The sequence below is a fragment of the Phalaenopsis equestris genome, unplaced genomic scaffold (genome assembly GCF_001263595.1).
Source record: "Phalaenopsis equestris unplaced genomic scaffold, ASM126359v1 Scaffold232767, whole genome shotgun sequence".
Taxonomy (NCBI): domain Eukaryota; kingdom Viridiplantae; phylum Streptophyta; class Magnoliopsida; order Asparagales; family Orchidaceae; genus Phalaenopsis; species Phalaenopsis equestris.
This window is the reverse complement of record NW_018250729.1, coordinates 218,902-245,282: the sequence shown is the minus strand read 5'-3', so window position 1 is coordinate 245,282 and position 26,381 is coordinate 218,902. Positions and strand designations below refer to the sequence as shown.

The 26,381-nt window shown below is 34.4% G+C and overlaps 1 protein-coding gene across 4 annotated transcripts in view; it reads right to left on the bottom strand.

Moving 5' to 3' along the window:
• Nucleotides 1-26,381, bottom strand: part of LOC110038406 (protein TPR2-like) — a 92,417-nt gene that overhangs the window by 42,599 nt on the left and 23,437 nt on the right. For all 4 annotated transcript variants that reach the window (XM_020743244.1, XM_020743246.1, XM_020743247.1 and 1 more), the window contains 12 exons: nucleotides 16,837-17,014; nucleotides 16,624-16,756; nucleotides 16,430-16,539; nucleotides 16,189-16,300; nucleotides 15,869-15,978; nucleotides 15,644-15,713; nucleotides 15,475-15,548; nucleotides 15,304-15,399; nucleotides 15,129-15,224; nucleotides 14,804-14,931; nucleotides 14,170-14,404; nucleotides 13,903-14,067 (listed from right to left, as the gene is read on the bottom strand). In XM_020743244.1, the coding sequence (XP_020598903.1) occupies nucleotides 13,903-14,067; nucleotides 14,170-14,404; nucleotides 14,804-14,931; nucleotides 15,129-15,224; nucleotides 15,304-15,399; nucleotides 15,475-15,548; nucleotides 15,644-15,713; nucleotides 15,869-15,978; nucleotides 16,189-16,300; nucleotides 16,430-16,539; nucleotides 16,624-16,756; nucleotides 16,837-17,014 (1,507 nt within the window). The remainder of the gene's footprint in view (nucleotides 1-13,902; nucleotides 14,068-14,169; nucleotides 14,405-14,803; nucleotides 14,932-15,128; nucleotides 15,225-15,303; nucleotides 15,400-15,474; nucleotides 15,549-15,643; nucleotides 15,714-15,868; nucleotides 15,979-16,188; nucleotides 16,301-16,429; nucleotides 16,540-16,623; nucleotides 16,757-16,836; nucleotides 17,015-26,381) is intronic.

Sequence of the window (26,381 nt, the reverse complement as noted above, 5' to 3'; positions counted from 1 at the left end):
AAAACTTTCACCCAAGTAGCACATTTCTTCGATCCGTGCTTCCATAAAATCTTCACAAATGGAATCTCCCTAATATGAAACTTCCTAGCATCATATTCCAGAACCCTTTTAGGCCCGTCTATATAAGTCAAATCAAATTGTATATCAATTGAGTCTGATATCACCCTACTTGATTCATCTACAACATACTTTTTATTGTGAAGAAATATGAAAAACATTATGCACTCCTTACATATGAGCTGATAAAGTCAATCGGCAAGCCACATTTTCAATTCTCTCCACAATCTCATATGGGCCTACATATCTTGGACTCAATTTTCCTATCTTCCCAAAACATAGCATACCCTTCAATGGATTGAATTTGATAAAGATAAACTCTCCGACTTCAAACTCTACTCGTTTGTGTTTAGCATCATAATATTTCATGTGTCTATCATGCACTACCTTTAGTCTGTCTCTGATTCGTCTAATCTTTTCTGTAGTATCAACCAAATCAACTCTAATACTATTACTCACATATTTCAGCCCAACACAAAATTGTCTTGTACTTTCTTCTATATAAAGCTTCATATGGAGATAGTCAGATAACAATTATTGTAAGCAAATTCTACAAAGGTATATATGATTTCCATCCTCCACCAAAGAAAAAAAAAAAAAAAACATAACCTTAGCAGATCCTCCAAAGTATGAATAGACTTTTACGGCTGAACATATATCTGAAGATCAAAAGATGTACTAATAGTCAATCTAATGACCAAAGCTTTCTGAATTTTCTTCCACAACTTAGAAGTAAATCTGTTATCTCTGTTGAAGACAATAGACTTTAGTATTTAATGCAATCTCACAACTTAATCCACATATAACTTGGCTAATCTCTCAACTGAATCTATGTCTAATGGGCAAGTAATGAGCAAACTTTTTCAATCTGTTAACAATTAATGAAATAGCATCACGACTCTAACGTGACCAATTTAGTCTAATCACATAGTCCATAAAAATCTCATTTCCATTATGGAATTGATAAAGACTATAACTGACCTCTGGAAAGTTGACGTTCATCTTCACTAACTGACATGTAAGACACTTCGCCACAAAATTCTACCACCAGCCTTTTCAGTCATGTCCGCCAAAATAATTTCCTTGAGATCCTGGTACATTTTATTACTCCCTGAGTGAATAGTATATCAAGATAAATGTGCCTCCTCTAAAATTTCTCATTTTAGATTATCACCATTTGGAACGTAAACTGTCTTTATATTTCAATAAGTTAGGATAATCTTACACATACTTCTCCAAAATGTGTCTTAAGCTGCTCCAAGATTTTCTGAACATTGTTATCTCTACTTAATAAATTTTCGATTCTATCTTTCAAAGTAGACAACACAATCAACTGATTCAATTGAACAATATTATTATCACTATAATTAATTATAGGTAGCTTCAGCTTCTCTAAATCTTTAAATAATTCCTATTGTTGAGTTAATAAAGAGTTCAAATTACTTGAAACATTCCTACTCATCAGTCACCACATTTATCTTTCCCAAATGATATTGAATATTTAAATAATAATCTTTAATAAACTTGAACCATCTCCTCGGTCTCAGATTCAATTCTTTCTGAGTGAATATAAACTTTAAACTCGAACAACTGTAAATACCTCCCATCTGACACCATAAAGATAGTGCATCTCTGCATCTATATCTTAAGTGCAAACACAGCTGCCACAAGCTTCAAATCATGTGTGGGAAAATTCCTTTCATGATTATTCAATCTCCTTAAAGCATAGAGAATGACCATTCCATGTAGCATAAGTACACAACTCAAACCTTTAAAAAATGCATCACTGAAAATCTGAAACCCATTTGATTCATTAAGGATAGCAAACACTGCAACATACATTAAACAACAATCTGTCCAAACAAACGTCATTGCCTTTTGAGTTAATCTGGATAATGGCATAACAATTTGTGAAAACCCCTCTACAAATCTCCTATAAGAAATAACAAGACCCAGAAAAGTTTTGACTTCAGTAACAATAGTAGATCTTGAAAATTATGCAATCGCCTTGATTTTTTTATAATCCACAGAAATACCATCTCCACTGATTATATGCTCAAGAAAAGCCACACTTTTAAACCGAAATTCACGTTTAAAAAATTTAAAATATAGTGTATTCTCTTTCAAAACCTCCAAAATAACATGTAAAATTTTTATGGCTAGCTTCATCCTCGAATACACCAAGATATTATTTCTAAATACAATATCAAAAATATCCAAAAATTGCTTGAAGGACATGTTCATCATATTCATGAAAAATGCCAGAGCATTAGTCAGTCCCAATATCTAGTCTTGAAAGCCATCTTTGCTATATCTTATTCTTTAATCCTCAGATGGTGATAGTCTGACATTAGAACAATCTTTAGAAATATATAAGCCTCTTCCAATTGATCAAATAATTCATCAATCCTTGGCAGTGGATATCTATTTTTAATTGTGAGCTTATTCAACTCTCTGCAGTCAATGCACATTCAGAAGCTCCCATCCTTCAAGCATAATACTGGAGCCCTCTAAGGTGAGGTACTAAGTCTAAAAACCCCTTTTTAGCAAGTACTGCAATTGACTTTTCAACTCCTGCAACTCCTTAATAGTAATTCTGTAGGGTGTCTTTGATATAGGCTCAAAACCTGACACATTTCAACAATAAAATCTATATCTCGCACTTTTGATAATCCTAGTAAATAATTAAGAAAATTTTTTGGATATTCTCTGGCCACTGAAATATTACCCAAAAACATTACTTACTTAGAGATATATGTTATTTGAGCAAGAAAAACTTGATTTCCACGATTCAATAATTTGAAAGCATTGAAACATATTATTATCATGAATGTCAATCCTCTATCAGCACAAAATTTAACTTCTATCTCCCTAATTACATTTATTTTGATAGTATTTTTATTGCAATCAATTGAGATAATTTTTAGACAATCAATTCATGCCAAAAATTGCTTCAAACTACATGATGGGTAACACATTTGGTTATGCATCAAAATCCATTCCACCAATCATAAGCTTCACCTTGCATAATTGATAAACCTCCCTAAAAATACCATTTGACATTCTAACCAATAATATCATAGGCATTAAGGTATTATTCAATTGTTCCACATTAACCAATTCCTCGGTTATAAAGAAAGTGATGCTCCCGAATCAAACAACAACTTTATGGGACTACTATAAAGATATATGATAGTTATCCATTACATTGAACATTTATGGTTGACATATTAACATATTTAAGTTCTTACACTATGTTATGAATGACATGATATAAAATCTATTATAATTAAAGGTTCACTTGGTTAAAATTCTTAAATATAATAGATACTTGTGATAACTTCAAATTCCTTAACTTTATGCTGTGGAAGTGCATAAACCATAAGTTGTACATTTTATTTAGTCTGACCAGGACTTGGCACTGATCCTAAAGATTCAGCTGCCCTAAGCCTTTTAAAGCTCCTCCGATGTGGTGGAGTACTGGCACTAGAATCTGTTGGAGCCCTTTGTCCCAATCGAGGGCAAGGCAATTCCTTGCCAATGTCATAATTGGTTTTAGTAAAAACAAGTGTTGTATCCAGAAAGACATTCACCCAAGTGAGTCCTCCCACACTTTTTAAACTTCCTGCTTCAATCAAAGTAGTAACACTGGTGAATCTAACATTCTTAGCACCTGTATTTCCGGACTTGAAGGGCTATTTTCCATGAGAGCCCCGAGCAAATTGAATCCCTCTGAATTTCTCCTCTTGTGAAAGTTTCTCCTCTGATTAGCTTTTAAATCTAGCTCAATCTTTCTAGCTCTCTCCACCAAGACAAAATAATCATCTATCATAAGAGACATCAATGATTTTCTAATTATATCCTTCAGCCCAGATAAAAACTTATGACACTTTCCTCTGTATTTTGAATCAATTGGGGCACATATTTTGAAAGCATAATGAATTCAACTTCATACTGAAATACAGATCGATCATTGTGCACCAGTCTAATGAATTATTTTGTATTTATTTTCTAGCTGAAAGTGGTATAAAGTCGTCTCTAAAAGTGGTCAAAAATTCATCAAACTATCATGTGGTTGCTTCTACCCCAAAATTTTTCTGGCAACTAACCTCGCCACCATCTCTATGCTTCTCCCTCTAACGCAAAAGTGACCAGTATAACCCTCATCTCGAGAGGAGAAGACAACCTGTCTAAAATTTTTCAGTCTTAATAGCCTATTTTTAGCAACCTCCAGACTTACTCCTCCCAAAAAGAAAGGTGGCTTCATATCCTTAGATAGTTTCAAATACTTGTCCATCTGGCCTCACTGACAAGAACTAGCCTGAGTCTGAGAGTTCTTAATCATGAGTTACTGGAATCATCATCTCAACAAAATTAGCTCCTTACATAGTAATCTGTGGATGTGCATCAATTTGTACCACATCATTTATAATTACTTCCCCTTGATTTTTCATATTTCTGAAAGAATATAAGAAACATTATAATTAGACAGAATTAAAAACTTTATCAATATTATTTATGAGTTAATTTAATTAGCCTAATGGCTCTTTTTGATCATGTTCTCACCTAATCTCTCTGATACCACTTTTGTCACGACACAACCTGATAGCTTAGAATTAATAAGGCAAAAATTAAGGTCAAACATTTCATTACTTTTTACTGGTTCTCATAACTTCAAATTTATCAATGATTCTCAAAGAAATCCTAAAATACACTACATGGAAATAAAAACACCCTGAAATAACAACAAAATAGCAGATAATCTCTCATTCACTCATCATTGGGATAGCGCCCAAGTGGAGTTGCAAGCTATCAAACCTTTTCAAGGCGTGCAAGCCTCAGATGTTTGAATGCAATGATATAATCATTGAAGGTGAAATGTTAGCGTCATGCACTTTTTATGTTCCATCATGAAAGATGATGTTTGGCAACAATAACCACAAGTGACTTCAGAATTTGCTTTTCTTTTACACTTTAAGAATGTTTTATTTTTCCATATGTCATGACATTGTAATAGGGTCGCTCATTTTTGTGCTAAGCGTGCCCTTAATGGTTCTTTTCTTTTAATGCATATAGATGATGATATGGAACTCTCTACCATACTTGTAAAGGATAGGTCCATTTTTCTGTACATCATAGATGCATACTTACATAGTTTTGTACCTTTTCAATATTAATACAAAAGCATATTTCCCAGAAGAAAATTGTATAAAAAGAAAATTATAATCACATCACAACATAATATGACTATCAGTTGTAGTTTTCCTCCCGTATACTATCTCTCCTATGAGACATATCAATCTCCAATTTTTCATTAAAAAAACACTTAAATTTAACAATAAATTTGCACGACTTAGTGAGCAATTATATTCTTATTATGCATTAAATTTAAATGCAAATAATATGCATGAAAGTTTAAAGATATGCATCTTATGGGTAAAATCGAACTATAATCTTTAATTTTTAAATTTAACCCTTCCAATTTCAATTTAGTTATTTATCCTATTTAACTTATTTTAGAAGTCATATCATAATTATTGGCATACTCTATCCTCACCCTAAAAAATATGCACCCAAAGCTACACTTTTACCATTTTCATTTTCTTTTTTGCGCACGAGTACATCACATCCCTAGCCAGTACCACTTAGGGGTAATCTTAATTGACTTGAGTATTTACATTTAATTTTTTCTAATTACTTACATATAAATCAGTGCATTCGTTTGAGAAGAGAAGATTAATCATGGTGGGGCAGGTTTTCCTCTCCCCTTGTTTCTAGAGAGAGAGTCCAGCAACAAATTGTTATGTGAGCTTCCACCCAAAACTATCAGATTGTTATCCTGTAAATTCCTGTGTTCTAGAATCCATCTGCTCTTCTTCTTGGTTTTATAAACCTTCCATTCATCTTCTAATGTATGTCCCATCTGATCAATAAATTGATCATCAATGGAGAACTCGACCTGATGGGTATGTTGATCCATAAATTGCTGAGCAGTTTCAGTATGTTGTACATATTGATCTTGACACCCCTCCAGTACTTGAGTATCCTCTTCTTCTGCAAGAAGTAGTTTTGTATCTATTGGAATATCATCTACTACAACCAAATTATTGGTAGCAGTGATACCCATCGAAGGATCAAGGATCTCAGTAGGCCTGATTAGAGAAGGGTTCCCATCAGGTTCAATTGGGGCAGTAACAGTATCCTCCCTAGTTGCATCTTCCACCATAACAACAGTTGGAATAGATGGTTCTTGAGAAGTTTGGTTAGCTAAATCAGTGGCTAAATCAAGTTGAACTGAATGCTTAGGTCTCATATTGGGGTGGCGTATGAAACATTTGTTTAGTGTGTGCCCAAACATATTACAATGGTTGTAATAATATGGTCTTTGTTCCATGGCAATTCGTTGTCAATACCCATGATGTGCAGTTCCAAGCCAAATTTCTTCAACTTCATGTAAGGTAATATCTCTCTCCACAAGAATCCTGGCAACAGAAGGTCTTGTGAGATTGAAAGTAGGTATGCCTAATTTCATAGGTCTCCCAAGTGTAGCCCCAATAGAGTAAAGAACTTATGGTTGAAAAAATGCAGCTTAAGGTCGGGTAGCTTAAACCAACTTGGTACTATAGATGGTTCTTGGCTTGGATCAAAATCGGGAGACCACTTGAGCAACTTCATATAGTTTCCATCAATTGTGATGTATTTCATTGAGAAGATCTTGACATAGTCTTCTTCCTTTATCAATTGTATCATCACACGTCTCTCATCAGAGAAACCCACCTTCCATTGCTCCACTAGTTTGAGATCTGCAAAAGCTTTTCTAATAATCTCCATTTTGGGATGCCCAAGCTGAAATTTCCCAATGAGTGTTAATTTGCAATTTTTAGCCAGATTAGGTACTTCAAAATCTGAGAAAATGAGAGCTAGTTTTTCACCCCTCCTACTAGTCTTCTTAATAAACGAGCAGGCATCTGTCCCTTCAAAAGAATCATGACAAAACTGAGGAAACACTAAATGATCTGCAGACACCGCAAAATTCAAGCTCTTTCCAGCCACATCAACAAAGAAAGCCTTGCTAAGATACTCAGCCGAGGGAGGAGGGAAAGTAGCGGCCATAGAAGCAAAGAAAATGTAGAAAAGCGTGTGCAAAGGATAGAAGGATTTTGCGGGAGGAGGCATTGTTAAGCCGAGGTTTGACTCTAGGGCTTTCACCTAGTCGAAGGCGGTGATGTAGACGTCTTCGCGTAGATAGCAAGCGAGACGCTAGGGCTCGACGAGGCAACGGACAGCTGCTTCAGGTGCTACGCAGTCCCCCTCCTTCGATCACGACGAGGCGACGAACAGTTGCTTCGTTCTGGTTCTTGCGCTTAGATATCTAAGGCTTCCCGAAGCACCATGGAGTCACGACAAGAGAAAACCTTGTGAGGAACGAGGCCGAGGAATGAGACGTCATCGACTAGGCGAAAGTTTATATATATATATATACTCATATATATATATATATATATATACATATACATTCCTTCCAATTCCATCAACCTGGATATTCACTTGGCTATTTCAAAACTACCTCCCCGCTAAATCAGATCATTAAACACCTTCTAGAAATCCTAGAATAATGTGACTCACTCAAGGAAACAATCTTGTAAGAATATCACAATGGAAAAATAATTGAAAATTTTGATAGGAACAAAACTTTAATAAGTGAAAATAAAATTCTTTTAGCTCAAATTGACACGAGAAGTGTGGAGAAACATGTTTTGTCAAGACCCGGGGCATACTATGACTCTCACTACTTTTCTTGCTATCCCAATGTTGTCATGGGTGGATGTAAGCATGAATTTCCTAGCGGGACTTCCACATATTTAACAGAGTAAAAAATTTGCTATCATGATAGGGGTGCGCTTCTTTAAGATCATATATTTTATGCTCTACCATAAAATGATTGACACGTGACACATTGTAGAATTTCACTTGTAGGATATATTAAGTATTCATGTTGTGCCCAAGGAAATCACTTTAGATAGGTATGTGAAGTTTCTAAGCCATTTTTGGAGGACTTTATGGGTTAAAGCTGCATAATAAGCTTCTATTCATCTTAACAGCTCAATCTCATACTAATGGACAAATAATAATGATGTATTGATCTTCAAGTAACCGCTTTAAGCACTTCGTGGGCAAGACTATCAGATAGTGAGACCTATTTATGCCCAAATTGAGTTTATTTAGAACCATTCCACTAGTCAATCTATAAATCACAACAGTTTTGAGCAAATTTATAGGGTGAATCTTCCCAAACAATTGAAGTTGATCCCTATACTCCCTTCCATTTAGCTTAGTGTGGATGTAGAAGTCAGAGTGAAGGACATTAAGACTTTGCATGAACAGTTAAAAGGAGAAGTTGTCAAGCAAAATGCTAAATATCATATGCAAGCAACTAAGTCCAGGAGAGCTCAGAACTTACAGAAGGTGACTTGCTATGAATCAGATTAAATGAGAGATTTATCGTAGATTGTTTGTCAAAACCCGACCCTGGGCTTGGAATTAATCAAGGCGGTGGCAATTAATTTTTCATATTTATTTTCTATATCTAAATATTAACAATTGAAATAGCCGCTAATCAAAATAAATTAAAGCAATATAATTAAAATTACCCCATCACAAATTATCTGCGTCTTCCATAACCATTATCTCTTGTATTGCTCATTTTTTAATAAATTAATTACGTCTGAAAAGTTAGTTTAAAATAACTGTGGGCTAACCAAAGCCAATGAATACACACACTCCAGAACTAAAGTAATACATGGAAAAGGAAACGTGTACTCTAGTTAAGTTTTTAATAAATCAATATAAACATTTGATATTTCAAGAATAAGATGTTATTAAATAAATTTTACTATATCAATGGAATTTCTATACAATAGTATTCCACCCTTAATATCATAAAAGGGTAATTCCATCGTCACTCATGCAAATACAAGGAGTTAATATAGTGCCCATCACATTCAATTCAATAATATATATATACACACACACACAAAACTAACCAACGCATGATAGTAAGTAGCTATATATATAAAGCATTTATAACAATGTGACCAATAAAGAAAGAACATATCAATCAAAATAAAATTGGCACAAATATCGTCAATTGGTACTGCAAAATAGTTGAGAAAAAATAAAAATTACCATAAACTAAAAGAGCGAGTACTCACTTCAAAGTTGAATAATTTGTTATTTAATTTGTCTTGACATCTACTCTTCTAAAATTAGAAGCCTATAATAAACATGGTACTCATATAACTAAAATTTAATTTAATTATATTTTAATTAATTATTAATGGCATTACTTAAGTACTAATTTTCATGTTTTACTTTATGAAATTCTGAGTAAATTTATTTTGCTATTAAAATTCATTAATGAAGTTATAATATAAAATATAAACCCAAACTTTCCTTATCGAAGTTTGCTCAGATCAGTCTTTCTCCTCTAGCTCGCACACTTCACCTACTTTTATTCTCCTTTAACATGAAATTTTAACCCAAAGACATAGTTTAATAAAAATTTCTAAAACCTAATCCATGAAAAGAAAGGTTACTTCTACCTCTGCACGTGATTCCACCTCCTTCGCGCACGATAAAACTCCTGCACTCATGAGAGCTTCTTCCACTCGATCCCTTCTTCCACTCGGCGAGTGCACCGCTCCTCTTCCCCTTTTTTCTTCTTCGGTTCAATCATCAGGATAGAGTGTCACTACACGTGCAGGAACTCATGCACTCGCCTCCTCTACACGACAACAGCGTCGCCCTTGCCCACGTGAGAGCTCTTTGGTCTTCTCATTGTTTGGCCATGCAGTGCACTCGAGGTTAGTTACTTGTCTTTTGCCTAGCCACTCGATCCTCCTCTCTTTTGAATGGGCAAATCATCCTTAAGATGTAGAAATTGCCTTGTATTACTCATATGCATCGTTTTATAGAACATAAGTGACGTTTGAGTTTCCGACTATTCGATTCCTCTACCGCTCTTTGACTGCCCAACTCCTCGCTTCCTCTCCTCCACTTCGACTCTCTTAGTTATTTGAAATGAAGCGCCACATTATTGTGGAAAGAATAAGCCTAGAGCTAGCGAACCATTTAGAGTTATTGAGGGATCAACAATAATGCTTACAAGATTGATCTACCTAGTGATTATAACATTTCTATCATTTTCAATATTGTCGATTTGATTTCACACCCCTAAGGACTAGAAAGCTTTCAGTGATGAAGACAAAACCCCTCCCACACAGAAAATGGTGTGGTTGTACTCTTTCGCACCAGGACAACGCAAAAGCTAGGCTTTCTTCCCTGATCAAATAGAGGGAGCTTAGACTAGTCCCGATTCAAGATTTTACACCACTAGGGCTGTCAAAAAAGCTCGTTGTTCGCGAACGTTCGTCTTCGGTTCGCTAGGGAGTTCATGTTCGATTCGTTCGATAAGCAAACGAAAAGAACACGAACAATTTTTTTTGTTTGATTTGTTAAACGAACCATACACGAACAGTGATGCGTTCATTCATGTTCGAATCGTTATTATTCGAAATATAAAATACTTTAAAATAATTATATATATTGATATATATATATTTTTATGATATTTTAAAAATAATTATCAACTCTAAAAATTTATCATATTTTTAAAAATTAAATGCTATAAATTAAAATATATAATAAATTATTAATAATAATATAATAATATACTATATTAGGAAAATAGAAATTAGATATTTATATAATATAAGTTACATAATTAATATACTTTATTATATATACTATATATATAAAAACAAAAACAAAAAAACCCTAAGCCCCAACCCCGTGACCCCGTTTTCAGCTATTCGGAACTTCGGATAGGCCTCCCCCTTCCCCCTCTTGTGGTCGGCTCTCCTTCTCTCAAAATCGCGCCCGTCTTCGATAGTTCGGCCTCTCCTTCCCCTCTCGAAAGCCGGTCCGCTGTCCTTCACTCAAAATCGCGAAACCCTTTCTCTCATCAAGAGCTGCTCTCCTTCTTCTCTCAAAATCGCGAAACCCTTTCTCTCGTCGAGAGCTTATGGTTGGTTGTTTGTGTTCGTTATCAAAAATATGAGCCAAGTGGTAAAAAAAATAAAGTACATTTTATTTTCTTCTTTAGTCTTGAAGATTTTTACTAGTAGTTGCATCTCAGATTTTAGGCCCTATTTTTATTCTTGAAGATCTTTACTAGGAGCATTGTTTATTCATACACCTACCTCATAGTTGGTTGATGCACCCATAAATTGGCTCAGTGGAGTGTCGCTCATAAATCTATTTTTATTAGATGGTTTGTACAAGCTATTTATGTACATATATTTTAGTGTTTTTAGCTAGTATTAAGATAGTGATTCAATCTTTCATTATGCATGTGTGAACATTTTTATAAAGATTGTTTCATTTGCCCTAGTATATAATTTCTTTTTGGGAAATTTACATTCATGCCATAAAACTTTCCTGTACTTACATATCTTACACCTAAGCTTTCATATTCACACGTATAGCTGCTTATTTTATTTAATAAAATATGTATATTCATTTGATTACTTCTGTTCATATGTTTGGTAACCAAATGCATTAGATTTTAGGGGCATTTACATACAAACCACCTATGTATTACATATTTTAGTGGTTTTTGTAGCACTACCCAGCCTGTCACCTTTCCAATGCTGTGATAGAGGCATTTACGTATATAACACACAATTCCTATGTTCTTACATACATAACACCTAAAGCTTGATATTTTTATTTACAACACTTTTGGTGTCACAAATTCATGCATGAAAAAGGTGTATTTCACTTTCAAGAAGTAATAGTTTTATGCTTGATGTAATGTTAACGATATGGGTGGTATGCATATAAAAAGAAAGGTTAGGTTAGATATGTAAAAATATAAGAGTTATGTGGTATTTATGTAAATGCTCCCTAAAATTTTTGCAAATCTAAAATTTGATCCACAAAAGCCACCTCAGTTTGAACAATTCAAACAATTCGAATTGATTTCAAACAATTCGAACCATTTGAACGATTCGAATGACTCAAACGATTCGAACGATTCGAACGATTCGAACGACTCAAACGATTCAAAAGATTCGAACAATTCAAACGATTCGGACAATTCGAAGAATTTAAATTAATTTCGAACAAATCAAACCGAACACGAACAGTACCTTCACGAATAATTTCGAACAAGTCTATTTCAAACAGACTAAATTTAAAACAAACCGAACACGAACACGAGCATTGTACGTTCGTGTTTGGTTTGTTTAAACCCCTATACACCACTATGAGACCGACTAACCCTTAGAGCCCTTTATTTGCATAGTTGGGAATAATATTAGAACAATTCTGGATTTCTGCTCTTATGAGTTCTATAACCTCTTCTCTTTGAAGTAGTGTATTTGTTAACTGATCAAGAATAGGTGGAGAATCCCCCTAGGCACTTGTATCCCTCCATCCTTGCCACATTAAAAATTTGCAATTTGCATTAAATGTCAAAAATTTACAAAAGGTATGCATCTAAGCATTCCCATTGTGGTCTAAATCCTCACTAAATATGTAAAACAAAGTGAGACCACACTCTAAAAGTTTTCAAACAAGAGAGCAATTCAAAGTAAGTCTATCACAAAAATGGGCTACTTTATTATTGCTCCTCAAGTCCAAACTAAAAGACAACTATTTAAATTGAGATAAAAGGGCTAAGTCCGGTCCAAGGTTGGATTATTTTCTCCAACTACCTTACTTCAAACTCTGGTGGGCAGCAGTTATCATCCCCTTCGATGATGATACCTTTCAGTTCAAGGATGCTCCATTCTTGCCGCCGGAGACTCTTGCTATTGAAATGTAATTTTCACTTTTCAAGGAGAGCCTTGCTGTTTTTCCTCTAGGACAACAACCAGTAGCCAATTCTCCCTTCCAAATCCTTACTGATTCTCAGTTTATTTCTTCATGTTATTTTATAAACATCCAACCCTCGTATCGATGCTCATACACCATCTAGGAACCATTGATCAGTGTTACGAACATTCAAGTCTTTTCTTTGATGAACAGTTGGGTTCTATCCACCTTGAACTGCAATAGTGTTCTAATAGCATACTCTCTTTTGGCAAGTGTGCCTCTAGCAAAAGTGCCCCTGAGATTGGCACATGGGGCTATCTGCATGTCGCCGGATGCATATTGAAAAAGGAATCTATGGCTTTCATTAACTTCTTTTATAAAATGTTGGTCATGTATTATAATAAAAACCCAAATGAACCAAAATTTTATCGAATGCTAGATTATATCCATTAATCAAATCTCAACGTAAGAATAACCAAAAATTTAAAAACTGTGACAAACTTAGTATTGTTTGAAGTATTTACTTCATCAGGTAAAATGAAGAATTACTAGTTAGGTTAGTGGTTGAGAGGACAGAACCTAAGAAAGATGGCCATTTATCTAGTTACTTGATAGGTAAAGATTTAAATTTTGAAGTATTTGTTGACTGCAATTAATGATTAAATTGATTGAGATCAAAATATCCTTGGGATTTCTAAACATAGGAAAGTTCACATATGCTTTAGCCCAACCAGCTTCTGAACGAATCATTGATTTAGATGGGTAAGCAATATAGCAGATTTTTTGTGTCGGTAAGGCTAAATTCTCCTGAGCATCAGCAATTAGCTCTTCAACTACAACACATATGTTGCAGGTTGGCAATAATGATGCAATGTAGTATTTTTATGGCAGAGCCGAATAAAATCAGTACATAAAATAGAGAAGACAACTATGACTGCCCAAAGAATTAGCCAGCGATGCAATTACCTTTGTGCCAATCTGTTGAGAAGCAACTCGAGAACCTTCAAAAGCCCTTGTCTCCAGCATCCTAAGCAAATGTTGTCCATCAACGTTTGCTAGTATTTTTATCCCATTTTCAATTGTTACTGCCAGCAAAGAACCCTCCTTGTTGAATCTAAGCCGAGGACTTGCCTGCAATTACATATATAGAAAAAAGCCAATGTTTCTTGCCATGTGCTCCAAACGAAAGTTAAGTCACAAGGGGTTCAACGTTCAGAAAGTTAAGTTACTAACAAGTAATCCACCCTCAGCATCTGTGGTGGTTAGTATATTGGCTTTATCCATATCCCAGAACTTTATTGTATATTCAGCTCCAGCAGCTAAGAAGCGATTTCTGGTAGTGTCAAACTGAACTACACCAAGAGAGCGTTTCTTAAAGCCAGAGTAAGCCATTTTAATCGACCCTTCACTCTCATTCCACTCGACTAGATGAGATTCTCCAGCTATACTAGTTCCACATGAAAAGAGCCTACAAAAAGAGTTCTACAAACTATCAAGTAGCAGCACAAGTAGTGGTGGTGGTAATAATAATAATAATAATAATGATTGAACATGAAGGTTTTCGTGATGATGATGATTGGCAAAACCATATGGTGACAACAAAGTAGCCTAGCATTATAACACACGTGTAAACTAGGCGATGAGCACACACATTAATATTGATTCATGTAATGGCCGCGCTGAAGATGAAACAGTTACGAACATAAAAAGACATATGAGAGAATAGTATAAAAATGTTCAACTTCCTTAAAAGCAATAAGAAAAACAATTACATATATTTCAAAACGTTGCCTAATGTTAGTTTTTCGCTCCCTTCAAAATACCAATTCAACAAGCAAAGTAAATAGTAAAAACAAACAAGCTTCACCTTGATCCATCAGAACTATAAGCCATCGTAGTGCACCAGTTTCCAGGAGCAATATAATCAACTCTAGATCCCTTGCAATCATATAGCCAAGCTTTAATTTTCCCATCAATAGCCGTAGAGAATAAAAACTGCATTTCAGAGGCACAAAGTTAGATGCATTTAATGTTCTCAGACAAGATCATCACCTCAGGCCCTTCCCTTATAAAGTAAGTAGGAAGTGTATAAAATCATCAAAGCCTAAGAATAAAAAAAAAATTTTGGCCATTAAGCTAAGGAGATGGATCTTTAAGAAGGGAACGGTCACTATATTACGTTGGAAAAAAACCTGGATAGCTCCTTTCGAATGGGGGCAAACTGAATATACAGGAGCTCCATGCCCTTCAAGTACATATTGCCTCTGACCTGTCATTGCATCCCACACCTACAATTCACATAAAAGATTACTAATACCTCTCATTGCTATAAAAATCATTTGGAAAAAGGCAGCACTTGCAACATACCTTAATCATCCTGTCGTCACCGCATGTAACGATAGACAAACTCTTATTTGGGAGAGCAAATGAAATGTCATTTACGCCACCAACATGAGCATCAATCTATGGACAGAATTTTTTTTCCCAGTTAAATCAGTCATAGTGGCATAGATACCGAACCATATTCAAGAACATTACCTCCAAGTGATTCCTCAACTCTCCATTTGTGCTATAAGCATATGTCTGGACAACATGCTTTGAGAATGCAATACCTAAAAAAAAAATTAAATATAGAAGCTCATCCATTAGTAAGCCTAAAGTTTAGCAGCATAGAAAGTTTACTGTAGGACTGGACTCTGGACCATACCAATAATGGAACCATCTGGACTCCATAGACACCTATTTACAGAAATTGTAGCATCCTTCATCAGGGCTTCCTGGAAAAAGATTGAGTTTACAGTGGGAATGACATATGATTAAACCACAATTACTTTAAAGAACAGGGTGATAGAGGAAGATAAATACATATTAAATACATATTAAATACATAACCTGATTCAGCTTTGACACTACTAAATTTACAATATTTTACCTGAAAAGGCATGGAACAGGCTGAAACATCCCATAACTTGAAAGCCTTATGCGCAATTCTTTCCCGTGATCCAACTTCCCAAATAGATATTTCCCCGATATTTGTGCCAACTATAAATATTACCAAAATCAAAAAAATAAGACAAGGGAAAATCATTAAATATATGCCAAAAAAACCATTCATTTATGTGATGTCATATGGTAGTATCAACAGCAGCAGTGACAGATATAATCTGTACTGCAAATAAAAAAACATAAAAAGGAGCGGTAAATATCAGGCTTATACGAATGCTTTCAATGGAAGAATGTTGAAGGAGCTACCAAGAATAAAACTTTGATGCTGGGGATGAAAATCAAAGCTCATAACACTAGAACCTAGATTTAACGTCCGCACAACTGTCCTGGGAAGATTATCCAACAAGTGCATATTACCCTGATGAATAGCAACAGAGAATGACACCTAAATCAAATTCCGAAACTAACACGAGTCTAGATTAGAAAGCAACCATCTAAACAGCTATAAATGGTCAACAATCATAAGAAAAAGATTGTTATCCCATACTTCATCAGATTGCCCGCTACGAGCATTCTTTGACAAGTGCTCTGTATTAACAGTTTGATATTCCATGATTGTTGCACTTGAAGGAGCCCTCTGGTATTTAAGAGAAGCGGCTACAAGTAACATGACATGTGATTGTAAAAAACATTACAAAATGCTAAATTTATAATGATGCAAGCATTCAAATTTATGACAACCAGATCGCATGTTTGGAGGCCGCAAAAGACCAGGAGGTCCTTGAGCCACAGCAGCACGAGGCAATGTTTGATTAGCATTGGACATCCATCCAGCAATGGCACTTGCAGGGCGGGGGACTATAGGTCGAAATGGCTGCACATGGAGAAAGAGCATCAATATAACATCAATAAGAACGTATATGAGAAGATAAATCAATGATGTCATTCACTTACACTATGAGCTACTAACCGATGAAAAGGGCATGATTTCGATAGGGGCCCAACAAGGGGAACATTGATAGGAGGAACAGGCAGTGACACATTGGTAGGCGGACATGAGTGATCAGCTAAAATTGTCTTGATATCAGGGTTAGGGTGTGGATTCTTGCAATGCTGATGCTGCCAATTGAGACTAGAATGATAAATAAATTTAGATTCAACAAAAAAAAAATTGGATTAATGTTATTAGAAATGAAAACAAGCATAGATGCTGCACATATGAAAAAGCATCACAAAAATACAATAAATAATGGAGACAAGCCAAATACCAGGCCAAGTTGGCTGCACAACAATGGTGACAATTGATGAAAAAACCACAACCTAATCTAATATTCTGACGTCATTTTCAACAGCTGTTCCAGCCACCCAAATTTTGTGGCACACTTATCAGATTTGAAAATTCATTTCAGATATCAGCTTACACTTGGACATGTCTTTTACAATAAAGCATGACTGATAATAGAAACAAAATAAAAAAAATTCCTTGAGGACGTTAACTATTTTCCTCTCCAAATAATTAGACAAAGCTGATGCTGACGATAAAATGACACTTTTTAACCCTTTTTCCACTTACAGATTGCATTAACGCTCGGTAGAAATAAATGTGTGAAGTAGCCATATGCCAAAAAGAAAAACAAATTTGATGTGGCAGAAGTATGTAGTTGTCAATTGTTAGAATTTTACTGCAGCGGTGGGATTTTACAGCAATTGCCAAACATTAAGGTTACTACACAACTCCATATTCAAGGCAAAGTTTCATCAAGAAATGGTCTCTTTTGTTTTATTAGTGAATCTCTTGAACAACCAAAAGATATTCAAAAAACAATTTTACAAAAATTATATCGACCAACTCCATCTATAAATTTTGAAGCCAAGAAAAGCAATCATGTAATGAGAAATCTCCTTGAGCACGATTAGCAATCTTAAATTCTAATTGAAAACATCTAGCTGTACTATCTTAATTGTAAGCTTTTAGTAAATAGATTCATATATTTTTTCTTATTTTATATGGCATTGGATTGAAAACAATCACCTGATATAGGATCTTAAGATCGATGCTATAACTCTTGCATATTTATTTTGCAAATGAGCTAATTTTGATTGTTTGGAAAGAGCAAAATCACTCTCATCAATGTGCCCCCATATATTTTTCCCATAACAAATGATTGAAAGGTAGAGTAACTTTAACTTGTGAGTCATATGCCAATGACAATCCGAACAAGTTTGATAGAGTTTGAAAAACATAGGAGAATTCAGGGAAATATGCTAGCAAGCGTGCTTGACTTGGGTTTTGAGTTGAAGGACTGTTGACGTTGATTCATGAATGCAGTGTCCGGACTGCATTGAGAAAAGATCAAGATTATATCAAGGTGTTTGCCAAAGGTAGATTGTAAATCGAAGGCTTTGTGACTATGGATCCACATTGATCAAAATGAGGATACCCAAAGGGTTTTAGCAACACCGTGAGCAGACTTGGAGGTCATGAATGATGAAACTGAGTTCACACAAAAGTTTTACAGATTCTTGCAGGATCATCAAAAGCAGAATAAAGATTCCGTCACGACCTGACCTGATAGCTTGAAATTAACCAAATCAAGAATAGCGGTCCAACGGTATAAACGTTTAAAAAATTATCCATAAAATTATAGAATCTTCTAAAATATAAAAGAGCCACTAAGAATTCCAGAAGTCATCCAAATGCACTAGAAATAACTTACAATTAAAATCTCAATCCATGCAATAGTATATCATTATCCAAAGAAAAAATGCCAAAAGAAATTATAAACTCATCATAACATAATATCTATCCACGGCAGACTTCGTTCTGTAAATCAAGTCTCTCCTACCAAACATATCAAGCTTAGCTTTTCTTTTCCTAAAAGAAAACATTAATTGCAACATTAAGTTTGAGTTAGTGAGCAATTATAATATTTATATACATAAAATTATTATGTTAATGTTATGCATGAATGACCAAAGAAAATGCAGTTAATTTATTTATAAAATTTTAAACATTCATATTAAATTTATCACTTTATATTTCACTTTAAATATTTATCGCATTAATCTCTTTAAAAATCATAACAGGATTATCTTCATACCCGAAGTTATCCTAAAAAATGTACCCGAAAGCACCCTATAAGTTTATCCCATAGGTCCCCCAAAAATATACCAAAATATACCCACAAAATTGCACATGAAAGTATGTCTTTATCATTTACTTTAACGTACACGACTACATCGGATCTCTTACCAGTATCATCTGAGAGTAATCATTTATGACCTAAACTTTTACTTAACGTTTCATATAAATTAAAATCTTTTAAATATGTACTTTCATATGTTAAACATTTTCCTCCCATTTGTAATACTATTTCAAACTTCAAAATGACAGACATGAATAAAATATTTATTTTAAACCATTTAATAAAGCAATTATTTATTTAATTAAATATTAATTTTATGCACAAAAATAAATAATTACTCACATTTGCTTTCAAGAGACATTTGAAATATCTATCCTTCTCTTTGCTTCCTTAACTAAAACCTAAATCAATTAAATGTGCATATAATTATAAGGATATCATTCTAAAAGAAAGACTTGCATGTATCTAATGACATAATTACATTGGTACATATAAATCAATTAGCAATTCCTTATCTTAAAATTTGGCTTGTTTCCTTGTGTAAGCCTCCTATTTCTCCCCTCAATCTCAAAACTTATCTCCCTTGCCTCAAGCACTTTCTGATTTTAATTACATTTACTATTAACACTTAAGGAACAAACTTAAAAATTCATATACAATTCATCAATTAAATTAATATAACTCAAACTTACCTTATCAATAATTGTTCGACTCAATAGTCCTTCCCACACATTCTTCCATTAACAATGCGTACTTTAAATTCACAAACCATAAATGCTAATATTATAATCTATTTAAAAAATTAAATTTATAGATTTACAACTTAAACTAAATCGAATAACTAACTCACACACACACCACACAATATACACAAATTTATTTAGCGTAATTAAAATCTTAAGATTTACCTTTCAAACCTTTTGGTCATACCTTCAACCCAGCACCGCATGAGATCCTTTCCAAGGTCTTCTTCCTTTGGCCTCGAATTCAACTTCCTCGCACATAAGGTCCCTGGACCTTGACTCTTTTCCTCTCTTCTTCCCGCACGCAAGCGTCGCAAATCCCTTCACCTCCCTCATTTCATAAGCACGACTTGACAACCCTAATGCACGTAGAGCTCAATTCCGGGACTTTTTCCTCTACTTCCTTTAGTTGTGGTTCGATTCAAAGCAGTGCAAGCATCATTCTCTTCTTCTACTTCCTCTACACACTGAGTTCTGCCTTTGGTCGCGGCTTCATCTATACGAAAAGACGGCACCGCTTCTTCCCTTCTTCCTCCTCGTGAAGGCAACACATCTTCGGTTGTGGCTCAATCCAGGTAAGCCCTCAACGCCACCTCTTTCATCTCCTTTCTTCTCTTCCTTTGATCAGTTAGGGCATGCTAGTTTCTACTCTCACGATCTCTCTGTCTCTCACTGGCTCTTCTATTTCGAATGATAGAAAGTGCGAAAGATCGTATGTTATGATTCATGCGGAGATTGTGACTCCTTTAACCGAGGACACTCTTTTTATTTGTTTACTTATTGTTATTATTATTTTTATTATTATTTTTTTACTTAAAACTTAAAAGTTATAACAATTTCTTGTCCTTGTAAAAATTTCATCCTTGAAATTTGAAAAGAATTAAAATAAAAACAACATACCTCATACAAAATCTGTGGATATTTTTCATGAATATGAGAGACTCACTCTCAATTAGCATCCTTCTCAAATCTGTGCTTCCATAAAATCTTCATATAAGGGATCTTTCTGTTCTGCGGCTTCTTCACATCATAATCTAGAATCCTTTCAAACTCCACAATATAAGTCAAATTTGGTTAAATATTAATTGAGCTACTACCATACTACTAACTTCATCTGTAATATATTTTCTAAGTGAAGAAATATGAAGAATATTATGCACTCCATGCATATAAGATGGTAAAGCCAATCTTTAAGCCACATCTTCGAACCTCTCCACAATCTCATATGGATAGACATATTTAGGTCTCAATTTTTTTGTCTTCCCAAAACGTTAAACACCCTTCAAATGACTGATCTTAATAAAAACAATCTCTCCAACTTCAAACTTAACAAGTTTGAGTTTGGCATTGTAATGTTTCCTCAGTCTATCCTGCAGGATCTTCAATCTGCCTCTGATCATTCTAATTTTCTCAATAGCATCATAAACCAAATTAGTTCCAACAATCTTTTTTTCACTTGTTTCAGCCCAACATAGAGGTGTCATGTACTTCTTTGTATACAAGGCTTCATATGGAGTCATCTCGATGCTATCCTGGTAACTGTTATTGTAAGAAAACTCTAATAAAGGTATATGTGATTCCCAACTTCCACCAAAATCAATGACACATAGCATATACATGTGGTACTGATCCTGAAGAATCAACTACCCTCGATCTGTCAAAGCTCCTCTAAGGTGGTGCAACACTGCCCCTAGAATCTGCTAGATCCTCTGACCCAATCTGAGATAGTTTCTCACCATATGTCCCGACTGGTGGCACAAAAAAACAAGTATTTGATTCAAACAATCACTCTCTCTTGTGAGACCTTCCACACTCATCGTATTACTTTACTTCAAACTGAGTGTCGATGTTGTTAGATTTGATTTTCTAAGCACAAGTATTCATTGACTAGAAGGACAGTGTGCCCAAGAGCCATGAGAAAACCTGGATACCTCCAAATTTCTTCTTTTCTGAATGTCCCCTCCTCTAAGTAACTTCTTAATCAATCTCAATCCTCCTGGCTCTCTCCACCAACACAAAATAATCATCAATTCTACAAGGAATCAATGGCTGTCAAATCACATTTCTCAGCCCAAATAAAAAACAGGGGCACTTCAGCTATGTATTTGCATCATCTGAGGCACATAGTTTGAGAGCATAGTGAATTTTGCCCCGTGCTGCTTAATTGAGTGATCACCCTAAACCAATTGAATAAATTTGTCCTACATCTACCTCCAGGCAAACAATGACATGAACCAGTCTCTAAAGGTGTTCGCAAAATCATCCCATTAATCATATGGTTGGATTTACCCCAATATTTCTTCTATAACTGTCTTCGCCACCATCTCTCTGCTTCTTCTAATGCAAATGTAGCCAATATAACTATCCTCTCCAGAAGAAAAGACAATCCATCTAAGATCTTCTCCACTCTTAGCAGATATTTTTCAGCATCCATCCGACCTCCCCCCAGAAGAAAGAGGTGGTTTCACATCCTGACATAATTTTAAATATTTATCCATTTGACCACTTCCACTGAAACTGACCTGAGTGAGAATTCTTAATCAACTACATTATTGCAGTCATCATCTAAGTAAATGCATCTGTATTCACAGCAAGTTGTGGGGATGCACCAACTTCTACATTATCATCTCTAGCTTCCTCCCCTTCATTTTCTATATTTTTCAAATAATGTAAGAAAGGTGGAAATTAGACAAAATTTAACCCTTCATTAATATTACTATGAATTAATTTAATCATCCTAAAGGCTCTTTGAGAACATGATTCAACCGAATTTCGCTTTGATGCCACTTTTATCACGAACAGACTTAACAACATGAAATTAACTAAGTCAGGAACAACGGTCGAACGATATTAACAATAAACAACTATCCACAAAATTATAGAATCTTCTAAAATATAAAAGAACCACTAAGAATTTTATAATTTCATATAAAAAAAATTAAATCAACTAAACATAAAACAACAACAAAGCCTTAATCCCACTACGTGGGGTCGGCTAACCATAATAGAAATAATTTGCAATTAAAATTTCAAATCACGCAATAATATATCACTATCCAAAATCAGCAGTACAAAAAGAAGATACAAACTCATCAGAACATAATACATATCCACTGTTGACCTCCGTCTATAAACCACGTCTCTCCTACCAGACATACAACTTAATTTTTTTTCTTTTTCCTAAGAGAAAAAATTAATTGCAACAAGAAGTTGGACTTAGCGAACAATTATAATCTTTATATGAATTAAATTATTATATCAATACTATGCATGAATTATCAAAGAAAATGCTTTCATGTTAAATTTATCCCATCTTGTTTCACTTTAAGTATTTACCGTTTTAACCTCCTTAAAAGCCATAGTAGAATTACTTTCATACACAAATGTACCATCAAAAATTATACCCGAAATTACCCTAAAAAATATACCTGAAGATACCCTCAAAATTACACCTGAAGGTAGACATTTATCACTTCTTTTAACGTGCACGGGTACATCACATTCCTTATCAATAACATCTGAGAGTAATCTTGTATGACTTAAACTTTTAGTTAACATTTCGTATCCATTAAAATCTTTTAAAAATATACTTTTATATGATAGTTATTTTCCTCCCATTTGTGATGTAATTTTAAACTTTCAAAATATGAGATATGAATGAAATATTTGTTTTAAACCATTTAATAAGCACTTATTTATTTAATAAAATACTAAATTAATGCATAAAAAAAATTACTCACCTTTACTTTCAACAGACCAATGAAATATCTATCTCTTCACTTTGCTTCGTTAACTAACACCAAAATTAATTAAATGTGCATATAATTATAAGGATCTCATTCTAAAAGAATTACTTACATATTTCTAATGACATAATCAAATTGGCGCATATAAATCAGTTAGTGATTCCTTACCTTTAAATTTAGCTTGTTTCCTTTTGCATGTCTTCTCTTTTTTCCCTCAATCTCAAAACTAAATATCCCTTACCTCAAGTACTTCTTGATTTCAATTACATTTACTATTAACACTTCAGAAATAAACTTAAACATGCATATAGAATTCATTAATTAAATTAATATAATCCAAACTTACCTTGCCAATAATTGTTCGACTCAATAATCTTTCCTGCACAATCTTCCACTAACAATGTTAGCTTTAAATTCATAAGTCATAAAATGTTAATATTACAATATATTGAATCATAAGCCATAAAATGTTAATATTACAATATATTGAACTTATCAAATTTATATATTTACAACTTAAACTAAATTAAATAACTAACTCACGCACACACACTCACACATAATTTACAAAAGTTTATTTAACTTAATTAAAATCTTAAGATTTACCTTTTAAACCCTTTTGTCCCACCTTCAACCCAGAATTGCACGAGCTCCTTTTCGAGTTGTTCTTGCAGTCTTTTCGAGCTGTTCTTCCTCTAACTACAAGTTCAGCTCCCTCGCATGCAAGACGGTCCCTCTTTCCCTTTTCTTCCCACACGTGTGCACCGTAGATCATGTCACCTCCCTCTCCTACAAACAGCTTGACAACCCTAACGCGTGCAGAGCTTGTTTATGGAACTCTTCCTTTACTTCCACCCTTCGATGACAGTTCCACTCAAAACAGTTGCACACAACCTCTTCCTCTTCCTTTCCCTCTGCACACAGAGTTCTGCTTTTGATTGCGGCTTCCTCTGCATGAGAAGACAACACCACTTGTTCCCTTCTTCCTCTCGTGAAGGCGACACACCTTTGGTTGTGTCTCAAACCATGTAAGCCCTCGACGCAGCCTCTTCCCTCTCCTTCCTTCCTTTCCTTCAATTGATTAGAGTATGCTAGTTTCTCCACTCTCGATCTATCTTGCTATCTCTCGGTCGAAAAATTATTACGTTCGTGTTCGGAAGTCGAGCTGCGTCCGAGCGACGGACCTCCGCGAGCGTTATACCACGGCCGTCGCATGGACGCAGCTCGGCGTTCAGACGACGGACGTAATAATCTCTACTCTCGGTCTCTCTTCCTCTTCAAACGAGGGAAAGTGCGAAAGATCGTATGTTATGATTTCTATGAGGGGTTACGACTCATCTAACCATAAGCACTCTATTTATTTACTTATTATTATTATTTGTTTAGTTAAAACTTTAAGTTAATTAGAGATTCTCAAAGGTGTGATTCTTACAAATGACTCATGAGAACCTCTCAAAAAATTTATCAAGATATAAAATCTTCAAGATGGCACTAATACAATTACAAAAATAAATATGTATACAAATTGTTTGAATTTTATTCCAGTAATTGTGTCATATATACAACCTAAAAAATTTTTTTAATAAAAAAATACAACATTAATAACTAAAATTGAACTATACATTTAATTATAATAAAGTATTCCACAGGGATTGATGAGATAGCATCCATGAATGCATGGATTAATTAGGTGGCATGCAAGAAATGGATTTGTTCATAATACATGAATAAAAATTTATATGTTAACATTAATTCCATACATTTATAAGATTTAGTCAACAACCTTTTTCAATGTGGTAGGGAGACTCTTTCCATTCAAGTTATAAGTTTGTGAGAAAACCACATAATATATCAGTAAATGAGAGAGAGGAGAGAGAGAGAGAGAGAGAGAGAGATTGCAGAAAAAAGAACAAGTGATTTTTACTCTGATTTCACTTCATATGCAAGATGCTTGGTTGAGTCCAAAAGGTTGTTGGAATTTAGGATAAACAACAACAATAATAGCAAGCCTATATCTCACTAAGTGGGGTCGGTTACATGAATCTTTTTTCTCCATGGTGTCATATCGAGTGTTATATTTTCATTTATTTCTAATAAATTAAGATCATTTTTATACAATATGCTTAAGTCTTTCTAGGTATACCCCTATCTTTCTTAACAAAAGTCGAATCTAAAACATTTCTCGTAACTGTATCATTAGATGGTCGACGTTTAATGCGACCGAACCATCTAAGTCTTTCTAATCTTATCTGTCACTAGAGTTACAACTCTTTCACGAATACATTCATTTCACATTTTATCTCTTAGTGTCAAGCCACTCATCCACCTAAACATTCTCATCTCAGCAAAACTTAACTTAGTTTTATGCTTCTCTTTTAAAAACCAACATTCTACGCCATAAAACATTGCAGGTCTCATCACCATCTTATAAATTTTTCCTTTCAAGGCTAAGCGGAACTTTTCTATCACACAATAAGTTGGATGCATTCCTCCACTTCAACCAACCAACTTGAATTCTACTAATAACAACCTCTTCTATATCACCATCATTTTGAACGATATACCCGAGATCTCTAAAATGTTCGCATTTGTTAATGATTTGATCACCAATAGTTACAACTCTGTCACTAGTTCTACAACTACTAAAATTACATTGCACGTAGTCAGCTTTAGATCGACTCAAATGAAGGCCTTTAGACTCCCATGTAAACCTCCACAATTCTTGTTTTTCCTGAACTCTTTCTCGTCTTATTCACAAGAAGGATATCATCAACAAAAAGCATATACCGAGGTATATTCTCTTGTAAATATCCAGTAAGAGAATCCATAACTAAACCAAAATGATATTAGCTTAAAGCCAATCC